Source organism: Vicia villosa, linkage group LG4, assembly GCF_029867415.1.
Source record: "Vicia villosa cultivar HV-30 ecotype Madison, WI linkage group LG4, Vvil1.0, whole genome shotgun sequence".
Taxonomy (NCBI): Eukaryota; Viridiplantae; Streptophyta; class Magnoliopsida; order Fabales; family Fabaceae; genus Vicia; species Vicia villosa.
In genome coordinates, this window is record NC_081183.1 from 193,514,556 (window position 1) to 193,539,604 (window position 25,049).

The window sequence follows — 25,049 nt, forward strand, 5'->3', positions numbered from 1 at the left end:
TTAATTTCCTGACTCAAATCATACACCATTTTTTACTCTTTTTTTGCTAAATCTCTAGTACATAATTTTTTCACTCAAAACCTCTAATAATGTTGAAAAACATACACTTTCATTATTGATTTAAAAACTCACATCTCATTTGATCTCTGATTTTCAAAAGGAATTTTGAATTTGTCTTGACTATTTGCAAACGATTTCTTTCACCTTCTACCTCATCCTAATTTCATTTTCATGTGGATCTAAATCTCATCTTTGGAGGTTTGTAAAAGTTGAGGAGATTGTGGTATTGTGTTTGACGGTTCTTTGAAGATTTTTTTTAGATTTTACAAGTTTGAAAATTGTGTGGTGTTGTGGCTGCTTTTGACAAGTACGGTAAAAAAAAGAATGAGATTTTTCTCTCCAATTTTTTTTTGTAGTGTTGTGTGAAAGCCTACAAATAAAATGGGAGTTCTTATCGATTTTCGGACAAATCTATATTCAAGATACCAGTAGGATCAAAGAAAGATCGTTATAGAGAGATTTGTTATTAAATAATTTATATAAGTATGAGATGCAACCTAAAAAAGTGCATTACGTTTGCTGAATTTTTTTTCAACTTTTGCGCCCCTTTCCTTAACTTGTTATTTTATTGGAAGCGGATAATTGAATGTTACTTTAAAATAGATGATTGAATGTTACTTAAAAATGAAAGCAACATATTTACATAGGATGATGCAACATTCTAGGGCAGTCCTATTGTGTATTTAAGTTGCACAGAATTGGTGAATGCAACTGAAAGAAACCTGTGCCTCAAATTGTAGTCACTTCATCATTTATTTCACACACAATTATTGGTCTAATAATGAGGAGATCCAACAATATAGATAATGGATTAAGAGAATCCTTATGGACAAAAAGATGAAGAGTTCAAAAATAGAAGAAAAATAACATATATAAAAGTAACGTCTCAATAAAGTATGTATTACATATGGAGAAAATAATGTTACAATAATAATAATAATAATAATAATAATAATAATAATAATAATAATAATAATAATAATAGTAATAATAATAACAATAATAATAATAATAATAATATGATAATAATAATAATTATTATTATTATTATTATTATAATAATAATAATAATAATAATAATAATAATAATAATAATAATAATAATAATAATAATATAGTTTTGAAAAAAAAAATAATAATATTGTTAAAAATTTAAAAGAGTCTTATAAAAAAGACAAAAAAAAAACTCAAGTCTTTAATGACAGTTGTAGCATTGAAAATTAAAAGAGTTCATTTTCTCATTTTCCCTTTATCACACGTCCTTCACATCTCATTAAAATGATACAAGTTAGAACAAGTGAGCACATTTCATCACATTTGTTCGAAGATACATTAAATTATATTCCAAAGTTAAATCAACAAAAAGATGTACTTTATTGAATAAATAAAGTTACATACAACAATGAAAAAAGAAAGAAAAAAAAAAGAATATAAGATGGAAAAAAGAATACTATACAAACACAAACATCTTTTACATGTTAGCTATTACCTAAAAGGTCTTTCATCTCTGCAACAGATGGGATTGTCTCATTAGGGTAAATCTTGGCAACAAGTTGAGCAAAACTTTCATACTTGTCAAGAAACTCCTTCTGCAAAAAAAGTTAAAGAAATTGTTCACTTAAATGCATTCTCTGTGTTCATCTTAAATGTTCATTTTTAAAAAAAAAATTCAAGTATTTACAACAAAAAAAAAAGTAATCATTTTCCTATAATTAAGTGTTTCCCAACATGTTTTTTTTCATTTTACAATCTTTTCAATCACAAGTCTGCACATTACTAGTATAATATCATTTAAATCCAATTTAATTCATTTTGCATGTATCTCAAAGATTGTAAAATTGCATATTCTCTTGGCACAAAGGCTCAACTCATGGAAAACACTTCGGCTGTTTCTTAATAACTGAATTAATGTAAATACGAGGTATCTTTGCTGGCCAATAAAGATTAAGTACAGCATACCTTGCATTTGTCCCATAAGGAAGGTAGCAGTTCTTCTGAAGTCAAATTCTTTTGTAGTTTCTTATACATTGCATTAATGGACTTGTCAACCTTCATAGAAGAGCAAAAATATAATTTACACAATAAGCATACAACAATATGAAGGCTATTTAAAGAAGAAAAGAATCAGCTTACCCCAGATAAGCTGGATTTTAACATTTTCCGAAGATCCATTTTTGACAGCCCAAGCTGGAAAGGTATCTGAAATTGATGTAAAATATTTTAGAATTTTCAGATTGTTTGAGTCAAATGACCAGGACTTTCAATTTAGAATTTTAGACATAATTGTTTCCAATTCTTTTCATTCTCGATTTGTTTCAATGTATTTATGATTGCAATTCTTGTTTAGTGTAGAAAAAAATATACATCCTACTATAGAGAATTTTACTTTTTTTTTTTTTGAAAGATAGAGAATTTTACTTTAAACAATTCAAAAAACACTTTCTGGTCTATAATTAACTGTATCCAGTTTGTTAAAGACAATGATTCTAGATATGGTGAGATACTGTATAGCCAGAGGCTATGGAGAATTAACAGGATAGCATTATAAAAACTAACCTCTTCGGGTGCAACAGTGAACATCAAGTCTTCAATCCTTCGAGCAAACAGGAAAAGGCGTTCAAATTGCTTTCCAAGGGAAACAAAAGTGTTAATGAGTTGGGTCCTAAAGAATGAGTTCCAAAGTGGCTGAGAAAAAAGATGAAAAATAGGGGAAAATTCACTCACAATGTATATAATCATGCTAATATGGCGTGTGCAAGCTTGTTCATAGGCTTCACTGGCCTGATGATAAAACTTGGCCAAAGTGGGCACGATGTTGGCTAGGTCATACAAACTAAGTAAAACACAGCAATAAGTTAAAAATGACAGTTGCCTTCTTCACAAAGATAACTTAATAAACAAGAACTGAAACAGCCTCTTGGCAGAAGGGCGATGGAAACACTTGCCTATTCTGAAAGGCGGCATAGTTCTCAAAAAGAAAAATATCTGCATACTTTGGATCTGTTTGTGATATTTTTTCCAAGGTTGCAAACATTACGCTAACCTGTTAAGTAACATTACCACCAGCCAACATTATGTTAATAGTTACTCAGTAGTCAGAACATTGAAATAAAAAATGATTATGTATTTTTCCACCTAATTCGACTGCAGATAAAAATTTGAAAATCAATAAATGAAAGTGCTCACTGTAACTGTCTGTTAGGATACAGAATAAGAGACATTTGAGTAGTTAAAGCGGTTAGTTGCTTGGTTAGTTTGAGAAATATTTGTATAAATAGGAGAATACAAGAATTAGGGCTGTTCAAAAAATCCAAGAACTGAATCGAACCGCCGAACCGAACCAAACTGAAGTTAAAATAACCGATCTGTTATGTTTGGTTAGTGAACCAAACCATAATGCACAAACAGTTTTAGAACCGAACCGAAACTGAAACCGAACTGAAACTGAACCCGAACCGAACCAAAACTGAAAATGAAAAATACTTAAAACAAGTAAAAAAAACAAAATTGAAAAATAGCTTAATGGTTCAGTTCTTTAATAAACGGTTTGGTTTGGAAAAAATTGTCTTTTAACGGTTCGGTATGGTTCGGAATTTCGAAACGGTATACCAAACCAATGATTTTGGTTTGGTTCGGTTCTTAGTAAATTGAAACGGTTCGGTTCAATTCGAGTGAATTTTTACTATGGTTTGATTTGGTTCGGTTCAGTTTTGTCACAAAGTATACCATTAACAACCCTAACAAGAACTGAGGGAATTGATTGAGTAGACAAAGAAACTCTTCGAAGAGAGTTCACTGATTTATATCCTCTCCACTTTGGAAAGCAAGTGCTTGATTTCCCATCAAAATCCTAAGAAATCATAAAAACAGGGCAGTGTTTTAAAAGAATCACTTACGAATTTCGTATATGCTTGGTCAACCAAATCCCTAGACTGTCCCTGAATATACTGCTCCATACGAGTTGCAAGGATTGCAAATCTGTGCAAAATAATTAACAAAGCATTTAATATCAACCATGAAGAGAGATTGAGTTGAAATAAATACAAACTAGAAACTAGCAAATATTAGCAGCTGTAATTGCTCACTAAACAAGAACCATATTTCACATATCTAACTCATCTGACCTTGAACTACACCTAATTATACACTGATACAGCGCCAACTTTCATTATATATAAATAACTACAAGCATGTGACCAATAGATATATATATTTTTATTTGCTTGAAAACATAAATTCATTTTTGCTAAAGTTGATGGAGTAGAAAATAATCTGACTACCATAATCTTTACAAGTAAATGTTACATATTCTACGCATATGAAGTCTCAAGCCTTTGAGTTTGGGTTGGGTCTAACACAATCTTACAAAATCAGCTTGTAAGATAAAGACTGCCCACCACTAATATATACATATTTTCAAGCCATATCTTATCCAATTTGGGACTCCAAAAACACACCCTCACGTCCGGGACTCGGCATCTGGTGCATGACCCAAATGGCCTAATAGCTGGTGGCCCAACAGATTTTGGAAAAGCTCTAATACCATATTAGTTTTTATATTGGGTCTAACTCGTTTTTACAAAACCATCTTGTAAAGTGAGAATGACAAGAAACTCATTTCAGACCTTATCTTTATTCAATGTGGGAGTTAAGTTTTTTCCAATATACCCCTCACACCAAGTACTATTGGGCTTGGTGCATGGATAAAAATGATGGGTATCGCGATGGATAGACTCTAATACCATGTTATATGGGTTTGGATCTCACTCCCAAAATCTAACTCAAAAGATAAGGGTGTCCAAGCAAATATATACATCCAAGTCCAACAACCAAGAACCTTGGCAATAAGGGATTTTAATACAATTTTAATATCCACACTCACGCCTAGCATGGGTCCTGGGTCTAATTCTCGCCTAACCATATCCTTAACCAGGCTCTAATAGCATCTTAAAATTAAAGTTGGGTCTAAGCAACCCTACAAAATCAATTTGTAAAGTAAGGAGTGTCCACCACTTATATAAACATAGTTTCAAGTCACATCTCATTTTGATGAGGGACTCTCAACACCTAGCAATATAAAATAATTCTCTACTTTAATATTATGCGTCTCAGAGCAACTAAGATGTATAGCATCAAATATGATCCTGAGCATTGAATCCAAAATGTCATAGAAACCATTTCCAAAGGAAAAGCATACAAATTTGAGAGGTTATTACTTATTAGATGTCTGAAAACATGGACTTTCAACTTCACTCAATTTTTTTCATGTCCGTCCACACAATTGTTAATTTGGAACTGGCTCCAAAATAGATGGAAACATTAGAAGTTTAACACGTTAATGCATGCAATGCAAGGGTAAGATGATTTATGCATTTCATGTGATTCTTATGGCTATGTATCTCCACACACATCAGCAACTAGGTCAATGATTTCACTTACAATTAAACCACACTGAAAATAAACTCAACTTGTACCAAAATTAAAGAGATAAATCAAAAGGTAAATTATCAGGAATGATTAAGAAAAATCATGTACATTTCAGGAACCCAAAATCGAACTAACCCCAACTCATAGCAATTTGCAAAAAGCTTAGTAGTACCAGAAGGGTTAATTGGTACTGTAACAATATCTTATATGAATACCAGATGGTTAGGCCTTTCACTGCAATAAAATTTGTATGATACAACTGTTTTATAATGCTCAAAAAGAACATCCTAATTCTTTGGAGTTCGGAGAAGAGAAAAAGTAGAAACTGTGGATTTGTTTCACCTGGGAATGTAGGATAGGACACCGATTTGGCGAACATTGCGTTCATTTCTTTCAATTTGATGGCAAGCTTCATCAACAAACTGCCAAAAGAGTTCCAATCAAATGAATTGGGTTAGTGTCTCGATCTTTCAAATGTATTTGGAAAAATATTCTTCTTCAATACAGTAGTAACCTACACGGCTGAACTGCATAGATATCCGAGACTCTAGGTCGCCAAGCAAAAGACGCACAAATCCTGCTGCATCAGCTTTCTGACCAGAAAGATAACGTTCTGTTATTCCATGCATCGATATGCAGCGTAAAGGATCAATCTTGTATGCCCAATCCACAACAGCATAAAAGTCTTCCTGAAATCAAATAGAGCATCTTTGTAGCTGAATTTTGGCTTCTTTTTTTTACAACCAAGTTAGTATAAAAACTGGCTTTTAAAATATACTAGATTACCAACTTAAAATATCATTATAAGGATCGGTATACTGCTCAGTCTGACTATAACGTCATATTGACCATTAAAAAAATCCAACAATATTTCCTAGGCTTCGTTTTAAATTTTGACTTGTATAACAAAATTACTGCATTCTGGCATCTAGTTTCTGTCAGAGACTTAGAGAGTCTCAATTTTATACTTGGCCTTTCTGTCATTTATATGTACTCTATATAGGATACATATGTAGAAAACTCGTTTGTACAAACTGTTCTTACCCTCTAGAAAGCTGTAAGGTAGCCAGAAGTGTGCAAATATATGAAATTCACACCATCACTAAGGGGAAGGATAGAGAACTAAGCCATATCCATTCCCCAATTTATCCTGGATTTGGGTACAAGTGGATTACAACTATGTTAGCAAGATGAAAACACAAAAGAGTAAACTTGGATCCTCTTTACCATTGTAGTTTATGTTCCTAGTCGTCAGGTGTCAATAGCTGCTCATAATGGACTGGTTAAGGGGGGTGGACTTGGAGGCTGATTTGGACAGGTTCTTTGAACCAAAGGTTGGTTCCTCTATCCATACTATGTCTATCAAGATTGTTTGAGGTCATTTTTGGGATTAAGATTGACGAAACTGAAAAGGGCAGAGCAGGAATAGTCAGATTTACCCTGCTTTCACTACTTATACTGGATGTTAACCCCTTCAATGGCCTCCCATTTTGTTTCTAAATATTTTCTTTAAAAAGTTTCTTGTGAATGATGTCTTTTCTTCTACTTCCGTATGTATCTTTTCTTCCTTAAGGAAATACCTTCTTCCAAACCACACAAAAAATATCTTAGCACAAGAAGTTAAAAAGTATGTACTCTAGTTAACATGCTTATCACGTAACATTGAAAAGATCCAATATCCAAATCCTTTCATCTTTTCAAAATATCAAGTGAACAAAAGAAGATTCAAAAGTAGAGCACGTTCTATGCATACTTGAATTCCATCTAGTAAATCCTGAAGTGATTCATTTAAAGCTGCAAGTTCCGCAGAATTTTTTCCTACAAAATGGAAGAAATGGTCAATTTACCAAAAAACAAATGTAGAAAAACTACATTATGCAATAACTAAAATCTTTTAGGTGGAGTCAGCCGTGTGCATTAAACGATATATATGAATCAAACGGTGTAAATGTCTTTTAATAAACCATGATGTCATTAATAATGACAGCCCATTTAATCCAAATCTCTTCTAATGGTTCAGGTTATAGTTGTCTTCTTCTACCTCTTACTATTTGACTATTTTCTATTGGATTATCCTCCTTAAGGGTACTTCTACAGGTGTTCTCCACACAAGTGCAAACCGCCTAAATAATGCCTACAATTCCTAGCGCTGATTGGAGAATTGTACAATTCATAGCGCTGATTGAAGGATTGTGCAATTCATAGCGCTGATTGGAGGATTGTATTACGCAGTCAAGAGTCAAATAAAACCTTGTTGAATGCTTATGGTATGTGGACCATAAAGTGAAAATCTATCCTACTATACACTAGATATAAATTCAAAAGCACAAAACTGCTATTTGAAGAAAGTCAGAAATATATACCAGATTTACTGTCATTCTCATCAATGTCCATAATTCCCAAATCATCATCATCGTCATAACCAGCTTTATTGCCGTTAACAACACCTCCGGGAGGAACAAGTGTCGGAACTTCAAAGCACATGAAGTGTGCAAAAAACGAACTCTGCAATGTAAACCATGAAGAGTTATACATTTTAAATATCAGATAAATGTGTTAAAAATAAAGGAATATTAAGATTTTACCTCATCCACCAGAAGTGGGATAAATATTGTGAGCATTTTTGCATATGCATCAGAGACTGTAGAAGTATCAGTAGCATTCACATTCTGACCAGAACCAGTTGAACCTTCAAGCCAAACGGTTGGATTTCTAGATGCTTTTGTACTAGCACGGAGTTCATTTGCAAACTCCCGGGCCTGTAAATGAATGTGTGAAAATATTAACTCCATTAATATGCATACAAAAACATTAAAAGAGGTACATGTGACCTAGAACTCACATGTAATAAGGTTACTTTACAGTTCATAAAAGATAAAAGAGCAAGTTGTGGAACAAACTTTGACATCTTATGATAAAGAAACTGTTAAGAAGTGTGGTTGGGCCTAACTCAACCCTACAAAACCGGCTTGTTGGGTGAGGATTGTCCCCACTTATAAGGACATGTTCAGGTCATATATTGTCCGATGTGGGACTCTTAACACACCCCCTCACGCCCAGGACTAGACAACTGGAGCGTGGAAATAAATGGTGGGTGGCCCGATAGCGGAAACCATAGAAGGTGGCCCACCGGATCTTAAACGAGGCTCTGATACCATGTTAAGAAGTGTGGTTGGGCCTAACTCAACCCTACAAAACCGGCTTGTTGGGTGAGGATTGTCCCCACTTATAAGGACATGTTCAGGCCATATATTGTCCGCTGTGGGACTCTTAACAGAAACAAATAAAAGTAATATTATGTAACGGACCTCGCGGCGAAGAAGCAAGTTTAAAGAACTGCAATAAGCTTTTCTTAGTGGACCCAAGCAATTCTTGTCAAGACTCTGCAAGTGTGTGGGAAGATGATTTAGGTAGAAAACAAAGAATATCACTCAACATACAAATGCAAAAGGGATACTAGGTCCTTCATATTTAAACCTTCAAATGTTGAAGAAGACGAGCATATGTTCGGCACTTGTAGCGCAGGTCAGCATGATCAGGCCTCTTCAACTGTCCCCGCTGTTTAGAGTAAGCAAGGAGACAATGTGAAACCAATAGATTTTCAATCCGAAACTTCAAAAGTAACAATTTGGTATTGAATTTATAGAACTTACCTGAGAAAAGTAGCTTTTATCACTTATCATGAAGTCCACCAAACTAGCAAAGTAATTTCTCAAGAATTCAGAAGCTCTCCTGACAAAAGTAGATTTTAATTTTTCAAGTTCTGCACGCTTCTCTTTAACCTGTAGAGCAGGGAAACTGATCAAAACAGATAACTTTTAAGTCACATACATATTTTCCAGAGTACTCTCTTTGATCCCAAATTCATATAGAACTCTCAATTCTTTCCAACCAATTGAAACGGTAGAAATTAATGAATAAAAACCATATCCATAATGCATCTCTAACAATTAATACTTCTCTAACAATACAACAAGCACTCAATGTCCCATGAACAAAACTGTCTCCTAAATGGATAAATAATAATCAACATACTTTGGCAGATGATTTAACAAGAGAAAAGAAACAGAGAACATACAGCTTTCATGTTTGCATAAGTAGGGTCAATATTGGGCACTTCAAGACCACGCAAGGCACTAGTCAGCCATTCACATGCCTCTACATTTTGCAGCATCCGATCTTCATCAAATGAACCTCCTGTCAAACATGCTGCATACTACACCCACAAAGGCATCATTAAAATAACTAAGCTAGGTAAGTTTATTGAGCTAAAATTAGATACAATTTACTAAACATAGGCATACCTCAGAAGGGACACGCAACCGCTCAAGGAGTGTATCGAGCTCCTCAATGAGAGATTTGTTATTTACCGACTGCATTTGCAAGCTGTTATTACGGGTTTCTATCTGGACACAGAAACACCATTAAAACAAACAAAAGTAAGAGACCCACAAACTTTAAAACTTCTAATCTGAAATCATATCAACTAGACAACTTAGAGAAGCAAACAAAAGTGGATAAAAAGTTCAAAGCAGAAAACAACCTTCTCAGCACCAATAAAATGGCTGCTTCTAAACTATAAACTAAATTTTCAAAGATATCATCTAAATCTGAGTAATATCATTTTAAACTCAAAAGGAAGATATTAAAAAGGGAAAAATAAATTTTTTTTATTTGCTTCTTTTAAAAAATTACCGAGCAGCTGTTTCCAAGCAAACATAAATATTAGGAGAGATGGGTGTTTTATTTCCATTTCTTAACTTAAGTAAATTAAAAGATACAAATAAATGAGCTTACATTATAAAAGAATACAAAACAGGTAACATCAATATAAACGAGATTGAACCATAAAAATTGAACACAGCATACTAGACTAATGCATAAATTTCCTTTTCTTGCATTAACAAAGAAACAAAGAAACCAAACAAATGTGTGGTGATTCCAGCAAATACAACCCTTTCAACCACAAGGTAAGTTGTATCGAGGAAAAATATAGTCTCGCTTGTAGGTTACAAGCCCTTACCGATGCAATATCCTCTCTCATGTGCCGGAGTTTTACATTGAATGTGCCTAACCATTCATCCATATCTTCTACACAATTTGTTGCTGCTTCAAGCCCATACAACACCTGCGACGGACAACTTACTATAAATTTTATATAATGTTAAAAATAATATTAATATTGATGTAATGATATTATGCTGAATGTTATTGCATGAGATAGGTCAAGAGATTAATATGTTGGATAGAGATATGATATCCAACAGAAGATTGTGTCATCATTTGATCCATGTAGTTAATTCCACTTAGTGAGATAAAGTTTGGTTGTAGTTATTACATAAGACAAAGCACTAATCCTTACATAAAAAAATCTATATTTTCATCTATTCTAACATTCTTCATCATGCCAAAGCATATTAAGCTGTAAGCTTGTTACAAATGCATTATTTAGAAAACAATCTTATCTTGTAAGATTCAAGTTATTACAAGAAAAGTATTCGGAGACATATTAAGATTTTAACAAAACTACATCAGGAGTAATTTAACTTAATACATGGATCAAATACGTAATAATGTGAATGCTATGTTGTTTTCTAGAAGCAACGCGTTGTAAAGCTTGAGCACAATGTCAAATGAACAATGGTCGTTGCATCGCCGCCTGGATGCAGTGAAAAATAAGTATAGTCTCCCACATTTTTGTAAATGGGTGTTGGTAAAGAAATTAGTTTACGAAAGTAGGATTTGTTTTGGAACATGAAATATAGGCACTCTTACATTGAAACCAGTGGTAATAGCGGACATTATGGTTAGAAAGAAAATCAATTTTATGTGTCTACCAGAAACTAAGTGGATGGGTAAAAAGGCGAGAGAATCAGACAACTCAGAAAATAGAGTAGGAATTATTGTTAACAAGGAATGAAACAATGATATTGTGGATGTAAAAAGGGTAGGAGATCAGATCACAGTCCTGAAATTTGTAATGAAACAAGACAACTTTAATGTTATTTGTGCTTACGCACCTCAAGTTGGGTTAGTAGAACTCCTTAAAGTAAAATTCTGGGGGAGTTACAAGCTTATTTAGGATATACCACAGGGAGAAAAGATTTTTCTAGGAAAGGATCTAAATGGGCATGTGGGAAGTGTATCGAGAGATTTTGAGGGCATGCATAAAGGGTGAGGAAGACCTGATAAAAGATTAACGGTTTAGATAGAAGCATGGCCTATGATTAAACATTATGGCGGAAGTTGATCCATGTAGCCGACCCCACTTAGTGGGATAAGGCTTGGTTGTTGTTGTTGCATAGAAGATTTGGCCTCTGAGAGGTAAATGCAAAGGGTAAAATGGTAAATCCGTTCTAGATTTTTCGCCAGTCTTTGATCTTACTATAGTTAATACATTCTTTAGAAAGAAAAAAAAGATGAACATCTCATCACATACAAGAGTGAAGTTACATGTTCACAAATAGATTTATAAGAACAAGAGGGATATACAAAACTGTGCAAATTATGGAGGGGTTAAACCTATCAGTCATATCATGAAGTTATAGGAAAGAGTGATTGAACGGAAACTAAGAAAAGAGTGGAGTCATACCATGAAGTTACTAATAATCAATTTGATTTTATACATAAGAGTTCGACCGTGGAAGGGGTCTCTATTTACTACGTGTGATGGAGCGATATCAGATGGACCAAAAAGAATTGCAGTTAGTTTTTATTGATTTGGAGAAGGTGTGTTATAGACTGCATAGAGAGATCTTGAGGAAAGCTCTAGAGAAGAAAGGATTATGATTACCTATATTCAAGTTATCCAAGATATATATGAGGGGTTATCGACTAGTGTGAGGACGCAAGGTGGAGACACGAGCAATTTTATCATAACAATAGGATGCATCAAGGTTCAACCCTAAGTCTTTACCTCTTTAATTTTGGATGTACTTACGAAACTCATTCAAGACCTAGCACTGAGATGTATGTATTTTCCAAATGATATAATCATGCTTTGAGAGTCGATGGAGGAATTAAATGTGAGGTTGGAAACTTGGAGATAAGCTTTAGAAGCATATGGCTTTCAGCATAAGTAAGACAGAGTATATCAAATGTAAGCTTAGCAAAAGGATAAACATTTATAACTTAGAAGTGAAAGTTGAAGATCGTATCATACCACATGTTACGTGGTTTAAATATCTTAGGTCAATAGTACAAAGCGACTGAAAAATAAAATGAGACGTAAACCATCGAATTTTAGTTGGATAGTTGAAATAAAGGATGGTTTCAGGTGTTTTAGGTTATTTGAAAGTACCACTCAAACTGAAGAGATAATTCTATCGAATTGTTGAAAGAGTGGGGATGTTGAATGATGGGCAATAAAGAATCAACACAAAAATAAATTAAGTGTATTAGAGATGAGGATGCTATGTTGGATGTGTGGATTATACGAGATAGGATTAGAAATAACAACATTAAAGAGAGAGTTCGGGTAGCGCCAATAATAGAAAAGATAGTGCAAATTAGGCTTAGATGGTTTGGGTATGTAGAGAGAAGACTTGTGAATTCTGTAGTAAAGAAAGTAGATTGAAGGATTGTCAAACCACTAGAAATAGAGGGAAATAGAGGGAGGAAGACCTAGATAAATAATAAGAGATACTATTAAGAAAGATCGTGAGATTAATGAGTTGGATAACAACATGATTTTTGATAGAGCATTATGTCATAGTTTGATCCACATGTCAATCTCAATTAGTGAAATAAGACTTTGTTGTTGTTGTTAATTTTTCAAAGAGGTCCTCTATCTTTTTTACATGTCATATAAGTGTTTTATCGTAAAATAATATATTTAGAGTTTTGAACCAACTCTTATTCTTTGTATTCGTTTGAACCAACATATAAATTGTTTTAATTTTTATAAAATTTTGAAGGAATGATCTATATGATATAAGCTAGATATATCCATTATTCTACATCAACGTGAGAAAACAAAAAACACGTGAGAATTTAAGAGAATAAATAAGAGCCTTTGATGAAACAAAATTAACTAATGTAATTTAGTGTCAAAATAAACTTTTAACACATGTGTCAATTGATTTTATCCCATACACACAGATATATACTACAAAATATTTTATAGTGTATTTGGGTAAATGTCATTTCTTTTCTTGTGTTGTTCATTGCCAACCAAACAATGTATAGGACAAACAGTTGTGACGTGACTCAATCGATCTAGCTTTAGTTTGATTTACGGAATCACGTCATCTTGAATGATCATGTTTTGGGTGCATAAAAAGTACTTCCAGTGTGTGTTGAGATTAATTCAAAACTGTATAGTTTTCTTTGTTTTAGTTAAGCTACTATTGGTTAGTTATCCTAGCTGGCAGGTGTGTGTGTGTCACTTATAAATAGCCAATATTATGTAAATAAACTTGTTACACTTGTTAATAGAAGCTTTGAGACTTTTCTCTATTACCTTACTCTCTCCCAACTCTTATTGCTGCGCATAATCTTTTCAACACAAATCTGTGTTCTAACAATTGGCATCTAGAGCCTGGTTTCGATATCAAGGATACTGTGAAGTGATAGCTTATGGTCAGAAAAGATGAATAGCAACGGTCTTGGATCAAATATTTTGGTTCTTGATAGCAAGAACTGGGATCGATGGAGTGCACTGATGAGATCTCTGTTTGGAGCACAAGAAGTGAGTGATATTGTGCAGAGTGGCTACGAGGATTTGGTGGTAAATCCAACCGATGCACAGAGAAATGCATTCAAAGAAGCCAAGAAAAAAGACTGTAAAGCCTTGTTTTACATCCAGCAGAATGTCGATAATCAACACTTCGAGAAGATATCAAAAGCAACAAGATCCAAAGAAGCGTGGGACATCTTAGAAAGCTATTACAATGGTGGAGAAAAGGTGAAACAAGTGAAGCTGCAATCCTACAGAAGAAAGTATGAGATGATGCAGATGGAGGAAGATCAAAAAGTAAGTGACTACTTCTCGAAGCTAATTGCCATTGTAAATCAAATGAAAACCTGTGGGGAAAATATTACAGATCAAATGGTAGTAGAAAAGGTACTGAGATCTTTGAGTCAAAAGTTCGATTTCATAGTTGTAGCTATCCAAGAAGCAAAGGATGTGAAAACAATGAAGATCGAAGAATTGCAAAATTCACTAGAAGCACATGAACTCCTGGTGTTTGATAGAAGTTCTGAGAGATCAATTCAACAAGCCCTTCAAGTTCAGACCTGCAAGAAAGAAGGAAATCAGAAGGATTTCAGAAGAAAAGGAAAAGGCAAGCCAAGCTGGTCCAAGAGTGGAAAGAACAAGGGTGAGGACAAAGCTGAATCTTCAAAAGGAGGAGGCTTTGGCAGAAATCAGAACAAGAAGAAGGACTTTGACAAAAGCAAGGTGAAGTGCTTCAACTGTGAGAAGCATGGACATTTTGCTGATGAATGTTGGTTCAAAAAGGAATCAGTTGAAGAAGCAAATTTGGCCCATGGAGATGAATCTGGTACAGTGCTGCTGATGGCCACAACCAGTGATGAAAGAATTAAGAATGAGGAGTGGTTTCTTGATTCAGGTTGTTCAAACCATATGACCTCACATAGAGAATGGCTGACAAAGTTTGATACAAGCAAGAAGACAAGTATCAAACTTGCTAACAACAATTGCCTTGAGGCAGAAGGCAGTGGAAATATAGTGATTAAAGGAAATAATGGCAAGAGAGTCATTATTGAGGATGTGATGTATGTTCCTGAGATGAAGTGTAATCTCATGAGCATTGGTCAACTAGTGGAGAAGGGATTCTCAGTAACCATGGATGGTAATTCTCTGAAGCTGTTTGATTCAAGGAAGAACTTGGTGCTCAAATCAAACATGTCAAAGAATAGAACATATAGGTGCAACATATCAAGTGAAAACATGATGTGTCTGTCAGCTGCAGTAAGTGAAAATGCTGAAGAATTATGGCACAAAAGGTATGGCCACTTAAACTTTAGAAGTCTTAGTGAATTGAATTCTAAAGAACTGGTGTATGGCCTGCCAAGACTGAATGTCAGAAAAACCATCTGTGAAGTGTGTGTTAAGAGTAAGCAAAGTAGAGGTCCATTTGTACCTGAAGCACCAAAGAGAGCTAATGTGGCACTGCAAGTAGTCCACTCAGACATCTGTGGACCATTTGAAGTGTTTTCATTAGGGGGAAGCAGATACTTTATCACATTTGTTGATGAATTCACAAGGATGATATGGCTGTATACAATTAAGCTAAAGAGTGAGGCTTTAGAGGTATTCAGAAAGTTCAAAGTCTTAATAGAAAAAGAAAGTGACAAGTCTATTAAGATCTTAAGAACTGATGGAGGAGGGGAATACACCTCAAAAGAATTTGAAGCTTTCTGCACCAATCAGGGAATTATGCATGAAGTAACAGCACCATATACACCTCAGCATAATGGATTAGCTGAAAGGAGGAACAGAACTTTACTGAACATGGCAAGGAGTATGATCAAGCAAAAGAATCTACCACATAAATTTTGGGGGGAAGCAGTAACTACAGCTGCTTACATCCTAAACAAATGTCCTACAAAGAAGCTGAAATTGAAAGTACCAGAGGAAGCTTGGTGTGGAAGAAAACCCAGTGTGAAGCATTTCAAAGTTTTTGGATCCCTGTGCTATAAGCATGTACCAGATGCTAGAAGAAGCAAACTTGAAGATAAAAGTGAAATCATGATACTTATAGGCTATCACCCCACAGGTGCCTATAAGCTCTATAACCCTGCAACTGGAAAGGTACATGTCAGTAGAGATGTGATTGTGAATGAAGCTGAAAAGTGGAGATGGGAAGAGGAACCAGTGTACAGTGGAGAAAACCAACAAAATTGCATTTATCCTGACTCAAGTGATGAATCAGAAAATGAAGAAGTGGACAACGATGATACAGGTGATTCAGAAAATGAAGAAGTGGAACTGAATAATGAAAATGAACATGTAGAGGTAGAAGGTACTATGAGACCTGAAAGAATCAGACATGCTCCAAGGAGGTTGAATGACTGTGAAGTAATTTCAGATAATGCAGTAAATGATGAAGGTGATATTATTCACTTTGCATTATTAGCTGACTCTGAACCTATCAATTATGAAGAAGCATTGAAGATAGATGCTTGGAAGAAGGCCATGGTGGATGAGCTCAATTCAATTGAGAAGAATCACACATGGGAGCTAGTTAACTTGCCAGACAAGAAAAAGAAAATAGATGTAAAGTGGGTGTTTAAGTTGAAATTAAATCCTGATGGAACAATTTCAAAACACAAGGCCAGGTTGGTAGCTAGAGGCTTCTTGCAAAAACATGGTATAGATTATAATGAGGTGTTTGCCCCTGTTGCGAGGCTTGAAACTGTGAGATTAGTAGTGGCCCTAGCTTGTAAAAGAAGATGGTCACTTCATCATCTAGATGTCAAATCAGCCTTCTTAAATGGTCCACTTGAAGAGGTTGTGTTTGTGTCACAGCCCCCTGGGTTTGAAATACAAGGCAAGGAGAAAATGGTGTATAGACTTCATAAGGCCCTGTATGGCTTAAAACAGGCCCCTCGAGCCTGGAACAGAAGGATTGACCAGTTCCTAACTCAAATAGGTTTTACAAAGTGCACAGTAGAATTTGGTGTATATGTGAAAAATGCAAAAGAAGAAGAAGTCATGATAATCTGCCTATATGTGGATGACCTTCTAATCACTGGAAGCAAAATAGCAAACATTGAGAAAGTGAAAAACAAACTGAAGTCTGAATTTGAGATGACTGACTTGGGTGAACTCTCATTCTTCCTTGGTATGGAATTTATGAAGACAAAGACAGGATTACTGATGCACCAGCAGAAGTACATTGGTGAGTTACTTGAGAAGTTTGAAATGAGTAAGTGCAACTCAACCTCAAATCCATCAGAGACAAACTCAAAGATTGATGAGTGCAGTGATGAAGAGAGAGTGGATCCAACACTGTTTAGACAAATAGTTGGTTCACTAAGATACCTGTGCAATAGCAGACCCGATATATGCTACTCAGTCAGTGTGATTAGCAAATTCATGCAGGATCCAAGAAAAACTCACTTGATGGCTGCTAAAAGGATACTTAGGTACATAAAAGGCACAAAGGAGTTTGGCTTGTTGTTCCCAAGTGGAAACAAAAGTGAAAGGGATGAACTAATTGGGTACTCGGATAGTGATTGGTGTGGAGACATCATAGATAGAAGGAGCACTTCTGGCTATGTCTTCAAGTTCAATGAGGTTAGCATATCATGGTGTACCAAGAAGCAACAGGTGACTGCACTCTCATCCTGTGAAGCAGAGTATATTGCAGGGACATTTGCAACATGTCAAGCAATGTGGCTGAATTCAGTAATGAAGGAGTTAAGGTGTGAAGTGATGAAGCCTCTCATACTCAGAATTGACAACAAGTCGGCTATTAGTCTTACGAAGAATCCAATCTCACATGGCAGGAGTAAACACATTGATACAAGATTCCATTTCATTAGAGAACAAGTAAATAATGGGATGGTTGAAGTGCAGTATTGTCCAACTGAAGTGCAGCTAGCAGATGGTTTCACAAAGGCTCTAAAGCTTGACAGATTTGAGTTCTTGAGAAACAAGCTTGGTGTTATAAGTGCTAAACAGTTATGAATTAAGGGGAAGTGTTGAGATTAATTCAAAACTGTATAGTTTTCTTTGTTTTAGTTAAGCTACTATTGGTTAGTTATCCTAGCTGGCAGGTGTGTGTGTGTCACTTATAAATAGCCAATATTATGTAAATAAACTTGTTACACTTGTTAATAGAAGCTTTGAGACTTTTCTCTATTACCTTACTCTCTCCCAACTCTTATTGCTGCGCATAATCTTTTCAACACAAATCTGTGTTCTAACAGTGTGTACTTCTTTTCTTCTTAATTTCAATTCTTATTGCAAATTTGGGTCCAAGATATATGGATAGATCCTCATTGTTAATGATCTCCCAGTTGGATCATATCAAGGAAGGTATTAACAGCAAAAGCAAAGCAGTCAGTTCTGAGAACAATAATACCTCATTAATCAAAGGCTCGCTTTCTAAAATGGCGTGTACATTTGCTGCTTCCAAAGCCTGGAGCTCTCTCTTAAGTCTTTCAGAAAATTCTTCTGCTTCACCAACACCCATCACATAACTGCATATTAGAAAATCTCAATCATTTGACATTGAAATTGTGAAATATGTGATCTTGCGCATGAATTATGCATGTCCAACTGAAATAATTTTTTTTTGAACTTTGACAAATATGTTTCAACATTTTCTGCTAATACAAGAATTTTCTACACTAGAAAATATGGATACACCATGGTTGGATCCAAAAACATTTGATAGTGGAGGCAAAAAAAAGAAGTCTTTAAAATTTTCTCAAGAGTAAAGGACCATAGTGACCCTTGAAAAAAATTACAAAGGCATAATTGCTCCTTGAGAGTTGAAAATTACCAATTTGCTGGTCACAAATTTCAAATGCCATAAAATTATTCCATGATAAATATTAAAATATCTCTACGAATGAGTTAATTTAAGCGACATTTAAAATTTCTAAAAGCAGAATAAAATTTTATTAAATATGGTAACCAAAAAAAATATCCTGTGGAGGCAACTGCCTTTTACATAGATTAGACTCTGGATAGGATACAACTACAAACACAGATATGATACAACAGAGGGGTAAATAATTTTTTTGTTATTATAGGACATAGCATGGCTATAACACAACACTCGAATCCAATTCATATTCAAAATTTACTTAAAAAAACAAATAATAAAGTGAAAGGGAAAGGAAAAAAATCAATGTTAAAAGTTGGCATAAGTGATTTTGTAGATACAATAAAACATTTATCTGAGGGTGGTGGTATTTCCATTTGTCTTGTGATAAAAAAGAAATTAAAAATAAAAAGTGTAAAATACATCTAAGACATGCTTTAAAAGTTAGGGTGAGTGATTGTATACACTATTGAAAAGAAAATGATCGGAGAAAATTCTCTTAATCGGATTAATTTTCAAAGAGTGATTACACCTCAAATATATGGATATCCTATCACCAAATTAAGGTAATCAAACGGAATAAAAACTGTACAGCAACAAATAAAAAATATCCATATAACTAAAAAGAGGGTTAAACAATATTTATTCCCTAAAAAATTATGGATCTTTTAAGTTTAATCCTTTAAAAAATTACCACTTATTTTTATAAAAACTTATATGGAATAAAATTTAAAAAATGAATAATTAATAGAGACAAAAAACATATTTAACCGTTAAAAATATTTTCTAACAATACCAAAATTGTAATGCCTAAAATTAAAATACGGCATTACTAAAAACTTTAAATCAAGAATTTTCACATAGAAAGTTTCTAAATTTATAAACCTTACAAGATATACAATTTCATCAAACAGCCAAGTTTCTAATAGCTGGTATGACTCTGAAAAGCAATTCCTAGAAACTAAGACTCTTGTCATGATCCGTTTGACATCAGTTAACATTGGAAGATTGGAGAGTATCAGTCATCAGACGCAATAAAACAGTTATACCAAGGCTATCATTACAATTTTGAAGCGTCCTACTTGAATATGTACCCAATAAGAGTATCACTACAATTTTGAAGTGTTTGTACTACCTTGTTCCCGTACCTATATTGCAAATAAAATTTGGCTAGAAATAGTATAAGGGGAGACAAAAATTCCCCATGTCCCTAGAATTTAAAGGATTTAATCCAGCAATTTATAAATAGAAACATTACTTCAATTATACTCTTACTCGTCATAAGTATTTAATCCCTAACATTTTAGACCGAGAAGAATATCACTTACGTTCCCAAAAGAGCCTCCATGTCCTCCATGTCTTCCTCCTCTGCCTGGGAGACAAGGTCTTTTTCAACATTGACTTTCAACTCTCTCTCAGTCATAGTGGAAGCAACAGGGCCACCATCTTGCACATTACTCTGAGTCGATACAGGGGCTCTATTTTCCTATTTCACATTTTGTAAAAATAATTATTTAATGCCAATTAACCACTGATGTGAAGTTCAAATTGAGAGAGAGAACTCAAATTAAGAAGACATCTATAATATTAATAATGTTTGAAAGGGAGACAAGAAGGGGGGAAGTAAGGATTTATTCAAATTAAATTAGGGAAATTAACTTTCCAATTTGCATAACTTCTAACTCCCAAGCACGGTAATGATAATTATCATTCTTTCCTCACTTAGAAGCATTTCAAAACAACGGGCTTAATCTGGACTTACCTAGTAGCATAAGTTTTGTGAGACTATTTATTTGGGAGATTTATGAAAACAACTTATGACATTGTTCAGAAAGCTTTTTCAACTTATTCTCATAAGTTCTTAAAGATAACTAAATTTTACTTTTATATTTTAATATAAAATACAAAAAACAATATAATAATAAATTTATTCTTATTTATTAAATAGGCTGACTTGATAGGCTTAAAAGAATTTTTTTATGGCATGTGGTATAATCTATTTAACTAAATAGACTTATAAAAATATTAAGTCTTTTCTATTAAAAATAATCTGGCTTTTGGCCTGTGTAGGATAGGTCGTAGGCTGGCTTTTGGCCTGTGTAGGATAGGTCGTAGGCTGGCTTTTGGCCTGTGTAGGATAGGTCGTAGGCGTCCTGTTAATTGGCCTACCCTATTCCTACCCCTACTCGGCATAAAGTCATGGACTTGATAATGAGTCTGACTGTGACATACTAACACCCCCCAATAATTTCATACATAGTAAAAAATACCTAATTATTATTATTATTAAGCAGTAAAGCTAAAAAGTATTCATTGGAATAGAATCATAGCTATTTGATAGTAAAAAAAATACTTAAGATTGGATTATAGAAGACTGTCATATGTACCTTAGCCCAAAGAGCCATCTCCACAACATCTATACCAACGACTTTAGGTAGGCGACCCAAAACATCTTTACACATGGTCAAGATGCAAAGAAGAAGACGATTCCTACAATAAAATAGAAAGACATGATTAGCAAACTTCCTTCTCCTCCCACAGAATGGAACTCAGCCACTAAATAAGCCATTATTAGATTAACACTCCTCTCAAAAATACAACCTGTCATCAATATTGCGCATTGTCCATTGCGGAGGAGCTACACTCTGGCTTCTAAGGTTATCAAATCCCTACAAGATATAAACACTCATTAGTTCAAGAAGCAACTGACTAGGAAGATAATAAGGAACTTAAAACGACAAGAATTGAATCAGAACATAAGAACTTTCTGTTATGAAACATTACCAATGTAAATGTACATCCACTGGGATCATTTGTTAAAACTTCTACTTTTGAGAGATGCTTTAGCTTGTATAGTTTTGCAGGCTGCAATTACAAGAAAACAGCTTATAGAGGAAGGAATATTTGAACAGGAGGCTCACGAATCCTCCAAAGTCCAATAAAGTCAATCAAACAAAAACAAAAAAATAAACATGGAATGAGTAAAAACTAACAACGGCCAAAGAGAGATCTGTAACTACTTTGTGCAATGGATGTGAAGAGTGTGTTACGAGATCGTGAGCTGAAACCCATAGAGACTAAAAAATCAAGCATATCCAAAATAAAAGAGGAGAAAGGAAGAAGAAAAATTACTTCAAGAACTCCTCCCGTAGAATACTTCAAAACTCGAAGAAAAGCCGTAGTTGTCTGACCCTTTGTTAATGCTGCAGGAAATAGCAAGTTGTCACCAACAACAATACATATGTGAAATTTAACAAATGATTACAGGATAACACCCAATGAAATAAGCACTCGCAGGTCACAATCAATTAACCATCCCTCAAACAACATCAAATTATTCAACCCATCAGTTAAATATTCAACTAACTATCTCACAAAAATCATCATAAGAATGCATAAGAAGTGACACATTGATGCCAGTAATAATTTGAAAACTAATAAATTAAACTTAAGGTGTCCGTTTCGGACACTGAAACACATTTTTTCAGAGGTATTGGAAACAAGCAGAATTACTGAGTAAACAATAGCTCATGCACAATAAAACCTAAACAATTATGTGTAAAGTGAATCAGAGCATATGAAATTGAAGCTAGCTTTTAAATGTCATTATCATAACTAAAAATTCAATGTTCAAATCAGAGTAGTTAATAATATCTTCAAAGCTAAAAAAAACACTGAAAAAATCTCGCAGAAGCAAAATAAAGCAACGAGAAGCATAAGCAAAAGCTAAATTGAGAGCATGAAGAGAAAGAGAAATAAGTAACTGGAGAGAGCAAGAACCCTAGGCTTGGCCATTTGACGACCAAGCTTGGAAGATTTTCCCAAGATCCCGTGACTCTTGGCGACACGGAGCGATAAGATGATCTTCTGCTTAGGATCTTCAATTGCGGAGATGCAAGCTCGCCGGAGTTCAGCATCGTCGGCGCTGGATTTCGCCATTTCACGATCGTTTCTGTGATCTGAGAGAAACTTTGGGGGAAAAAACAACGGTTTTCTCGGTTCGTGATAGATTTTTCTTTTAGATTCCTTATGCATACAGTGCGTCTTGTGTGTATTATTTTTTACCGTGTGACTTTGGTTTACTTTTCTTTACTGCTTTTTACCAAGAATGACCGTGGTTGGACTCAGTTAATTACTTTGGTCCAATTATTTTTCAATATTTCTTAAATCGGTCTTCTTTCCTATATATTTGGTTAAATTATCTCACGGTCCTTTAAGTTATTTAATTATAATAAGTTAGTCTTTTATGTTTTAATTATAACAAATTAGTTCTTTTTCGTTACATATTGGTCCTTTATGTTAATTAACGTCTGTACCGTTGACTTTTTTCTCAAAATCCTTTTCAAAAAAGCTGAAGTAACATTAATGGTATTAATCGTATTGATATGTCACGTAACATATGTCATAGAGCATCATTGGATCATACAATAAAATTTTTAGAATTTTATAGTGCATAAAAGTATTTTTAAACTAATTAAAATGCACGCAAAAGAAAAAATTAAAGAAAAATAGTAAAACAGAAAATAAAATTCTCATAAAATTACATGAAGTATAAAATGAGAAGAAATATTTTTAGAAATTTTTTCATAATTTTTGGACAAAATAAAGTAGAAATAGGTCAACGGTGCATGCGTTAATTAACATAATGGTGCATGCGTTAATTAACATAATGGACTCACATGTAAAAAAAAATAAAGGACTGACTTGTTACAATTAAATAATTTAAAGGATTCTAGAGGTAATTTAGCCTGCATTGTCAAGTTTTTTGACTAAAATATATTTTTATCCTCTTGTTTATGTATATTTTAACTTTTAATCCTCCATTTCAAAGATGAAGGAATTATAATGGGTTTAGGAGTAAGAATGATTTTCTTGTTGACGGTGTGTTGTTTTGGCATTAAGAAATGATGGAATTATAATAGGTTTTGTTTTTGGAATTGGTTCCATATTTCTTGTTGTTGTTAGGGTTAAAATAAATATTATTGTGATTTATAGTATTCTTAATATTGATGCTCCTTTCAATAAATTTATAGCTGCAAGAGGATTTTTCCTCTTTATTTTAGGTTTGGATTATGGGTTTCCATTTTATGACAATGTGTTTGATTTGGTTATTGCTTCAAGTAACATGGATGATGATCATAATGATAATGATGATGGTAATAAATAAGCACTATTACAAAATAGACTTTTGGTAACACCGTATTATAACGGCCTTTCAAATAACCATGGTAATAAATTATTTCTTAGCATTTTTTTTTCTATTAACTAAAAGAGATTTCACTTTAGTCATAGTAACAAATGTGATAGATAATCAAGAATTCCATTATCCAATACTTCACGAAACCCTAAAAGAATATACATATAAAAGGACCTCTAAGAAGAAATGAATGGAGGTTAAGATTCAAAGAAAAAAACTTAAGAAGAAATGCTAAAAAGAAAGTTGAGTAAAGTGTGGAATTATTCTCTTTTCTCCTTTGTTGAGTAGAGGGTTGCACACTCTAGCGTGATAGAACCCGTCTCGTGCTAATTGAATATTGCAAGCAAATATCTTGTTACTCTTGAATTTTTATTCCTTTTTCATAATGTGTTTAAGAATGTCCATCTTAAGTCTCATTGTTGATGTATATACCTTGCTCATCATGAGCTAAACTCTAGTATGTCAAACAATGTGAAGTTTAATAGAATTACTCTTTTGTGTTATGTGATGTGGTATTAGTGACTTTTTTATCTTTCATTTTCATATATATTTTTTGGCTGATCATATTAGGAATAAATAAAACCTTGTTAATGCGAGGAATCCATTAACAAGTGGATATCATAATAAATATGATTGAAATAGTATAATAGACATATTCACTAGAACATCTACTTTAGATATAAAATAGATATAAAAGGCTACAATCATTGGGGAAATCAGAATAAACCAAGACAAGCAACTAAGTTAATGGGAGGCATAGGAATTTGTCCCTTACTTTCTTGTATATGCGTTGGTGATATAGGAATACACCTTTAGATCATTTTAGGACCTAATCTGTCACA

General features: G+C 33.8%; 1 protein-coding gene across 1 annotated transcript; it reads right to left on the reverse strand.

The window, feature by feature from the left end:
* Positions 1–1,376: 1,376 nt before the first annotated feature.
* Positions 1,377–23,056, reverse strand: LOC131596566 (exocyst complex component SEC3A-like). The gene is made up of 25 exons (XM_058869249.1): positions 22,775–23,056; positions 22,143–22,213; positions 21,795–21,875; positions 21,612–21,679; positions 21,398–21,500; positions 20,339–20,496; positions 18,543–18,660; positions 10,511–10,615; positions 9,792–9,893; positions 9,566–9,703; positions 9,141–9,269; positions 8,965–9,045; positions 8,796–8,870; positions 8,073–8,246; positions 7,851–7,992; positions 7,241–7,305; positions 6,006–6,176; positions 5,830–5,909; positions 3,957–4,038; positions 3,006–3,103; positions 2,785–2,893; positions 2,617–2,685; positions 2,194–2,259; positions 2,020–2,109; positions 1,377–1,649 (listed from the first exon to the last, which is right to left on the reverse strand). The coding sequence occupies exons 1-25, from the start codon at positions 23,043–23,045 to the stop codon at positions 1,539–1,541; spliced, it is 2,757 nt and encodes a 918-aa protein (XP_058725232.1). The 5' UTR covers positions 23,046–23,056; the 3' UTR covers positions 1,377–1,538.
* Positions 23,057–25,049: the final 1,993 nt, after the last annotated feature.

Bases quoted from the DNA above. Each gene is read 5' to 3' on its own strand.
- LOC131596566 (XM_058869249.1), bottom strand. From the start codon at position 23,045: ATGCATAAGGAATCTAAAAGAAAAATCTATCACGAACCGAGAAAACCG. The intron at 10,616-18,542 runs GTATTATTGTTC...TGTCCGTCGCAG, and splicing joins GCGAGCCTTTGATTAATGAG to GTGTTGTATGGGCTTGAAGC. The intron at 2,260-2,616 runs GTTAGTTTTTAT...CATCAATTTCAG, and splicing joins TCACTGTTGCACCCGAAGAG to ATACCTTTCCAGCTTGGGCT.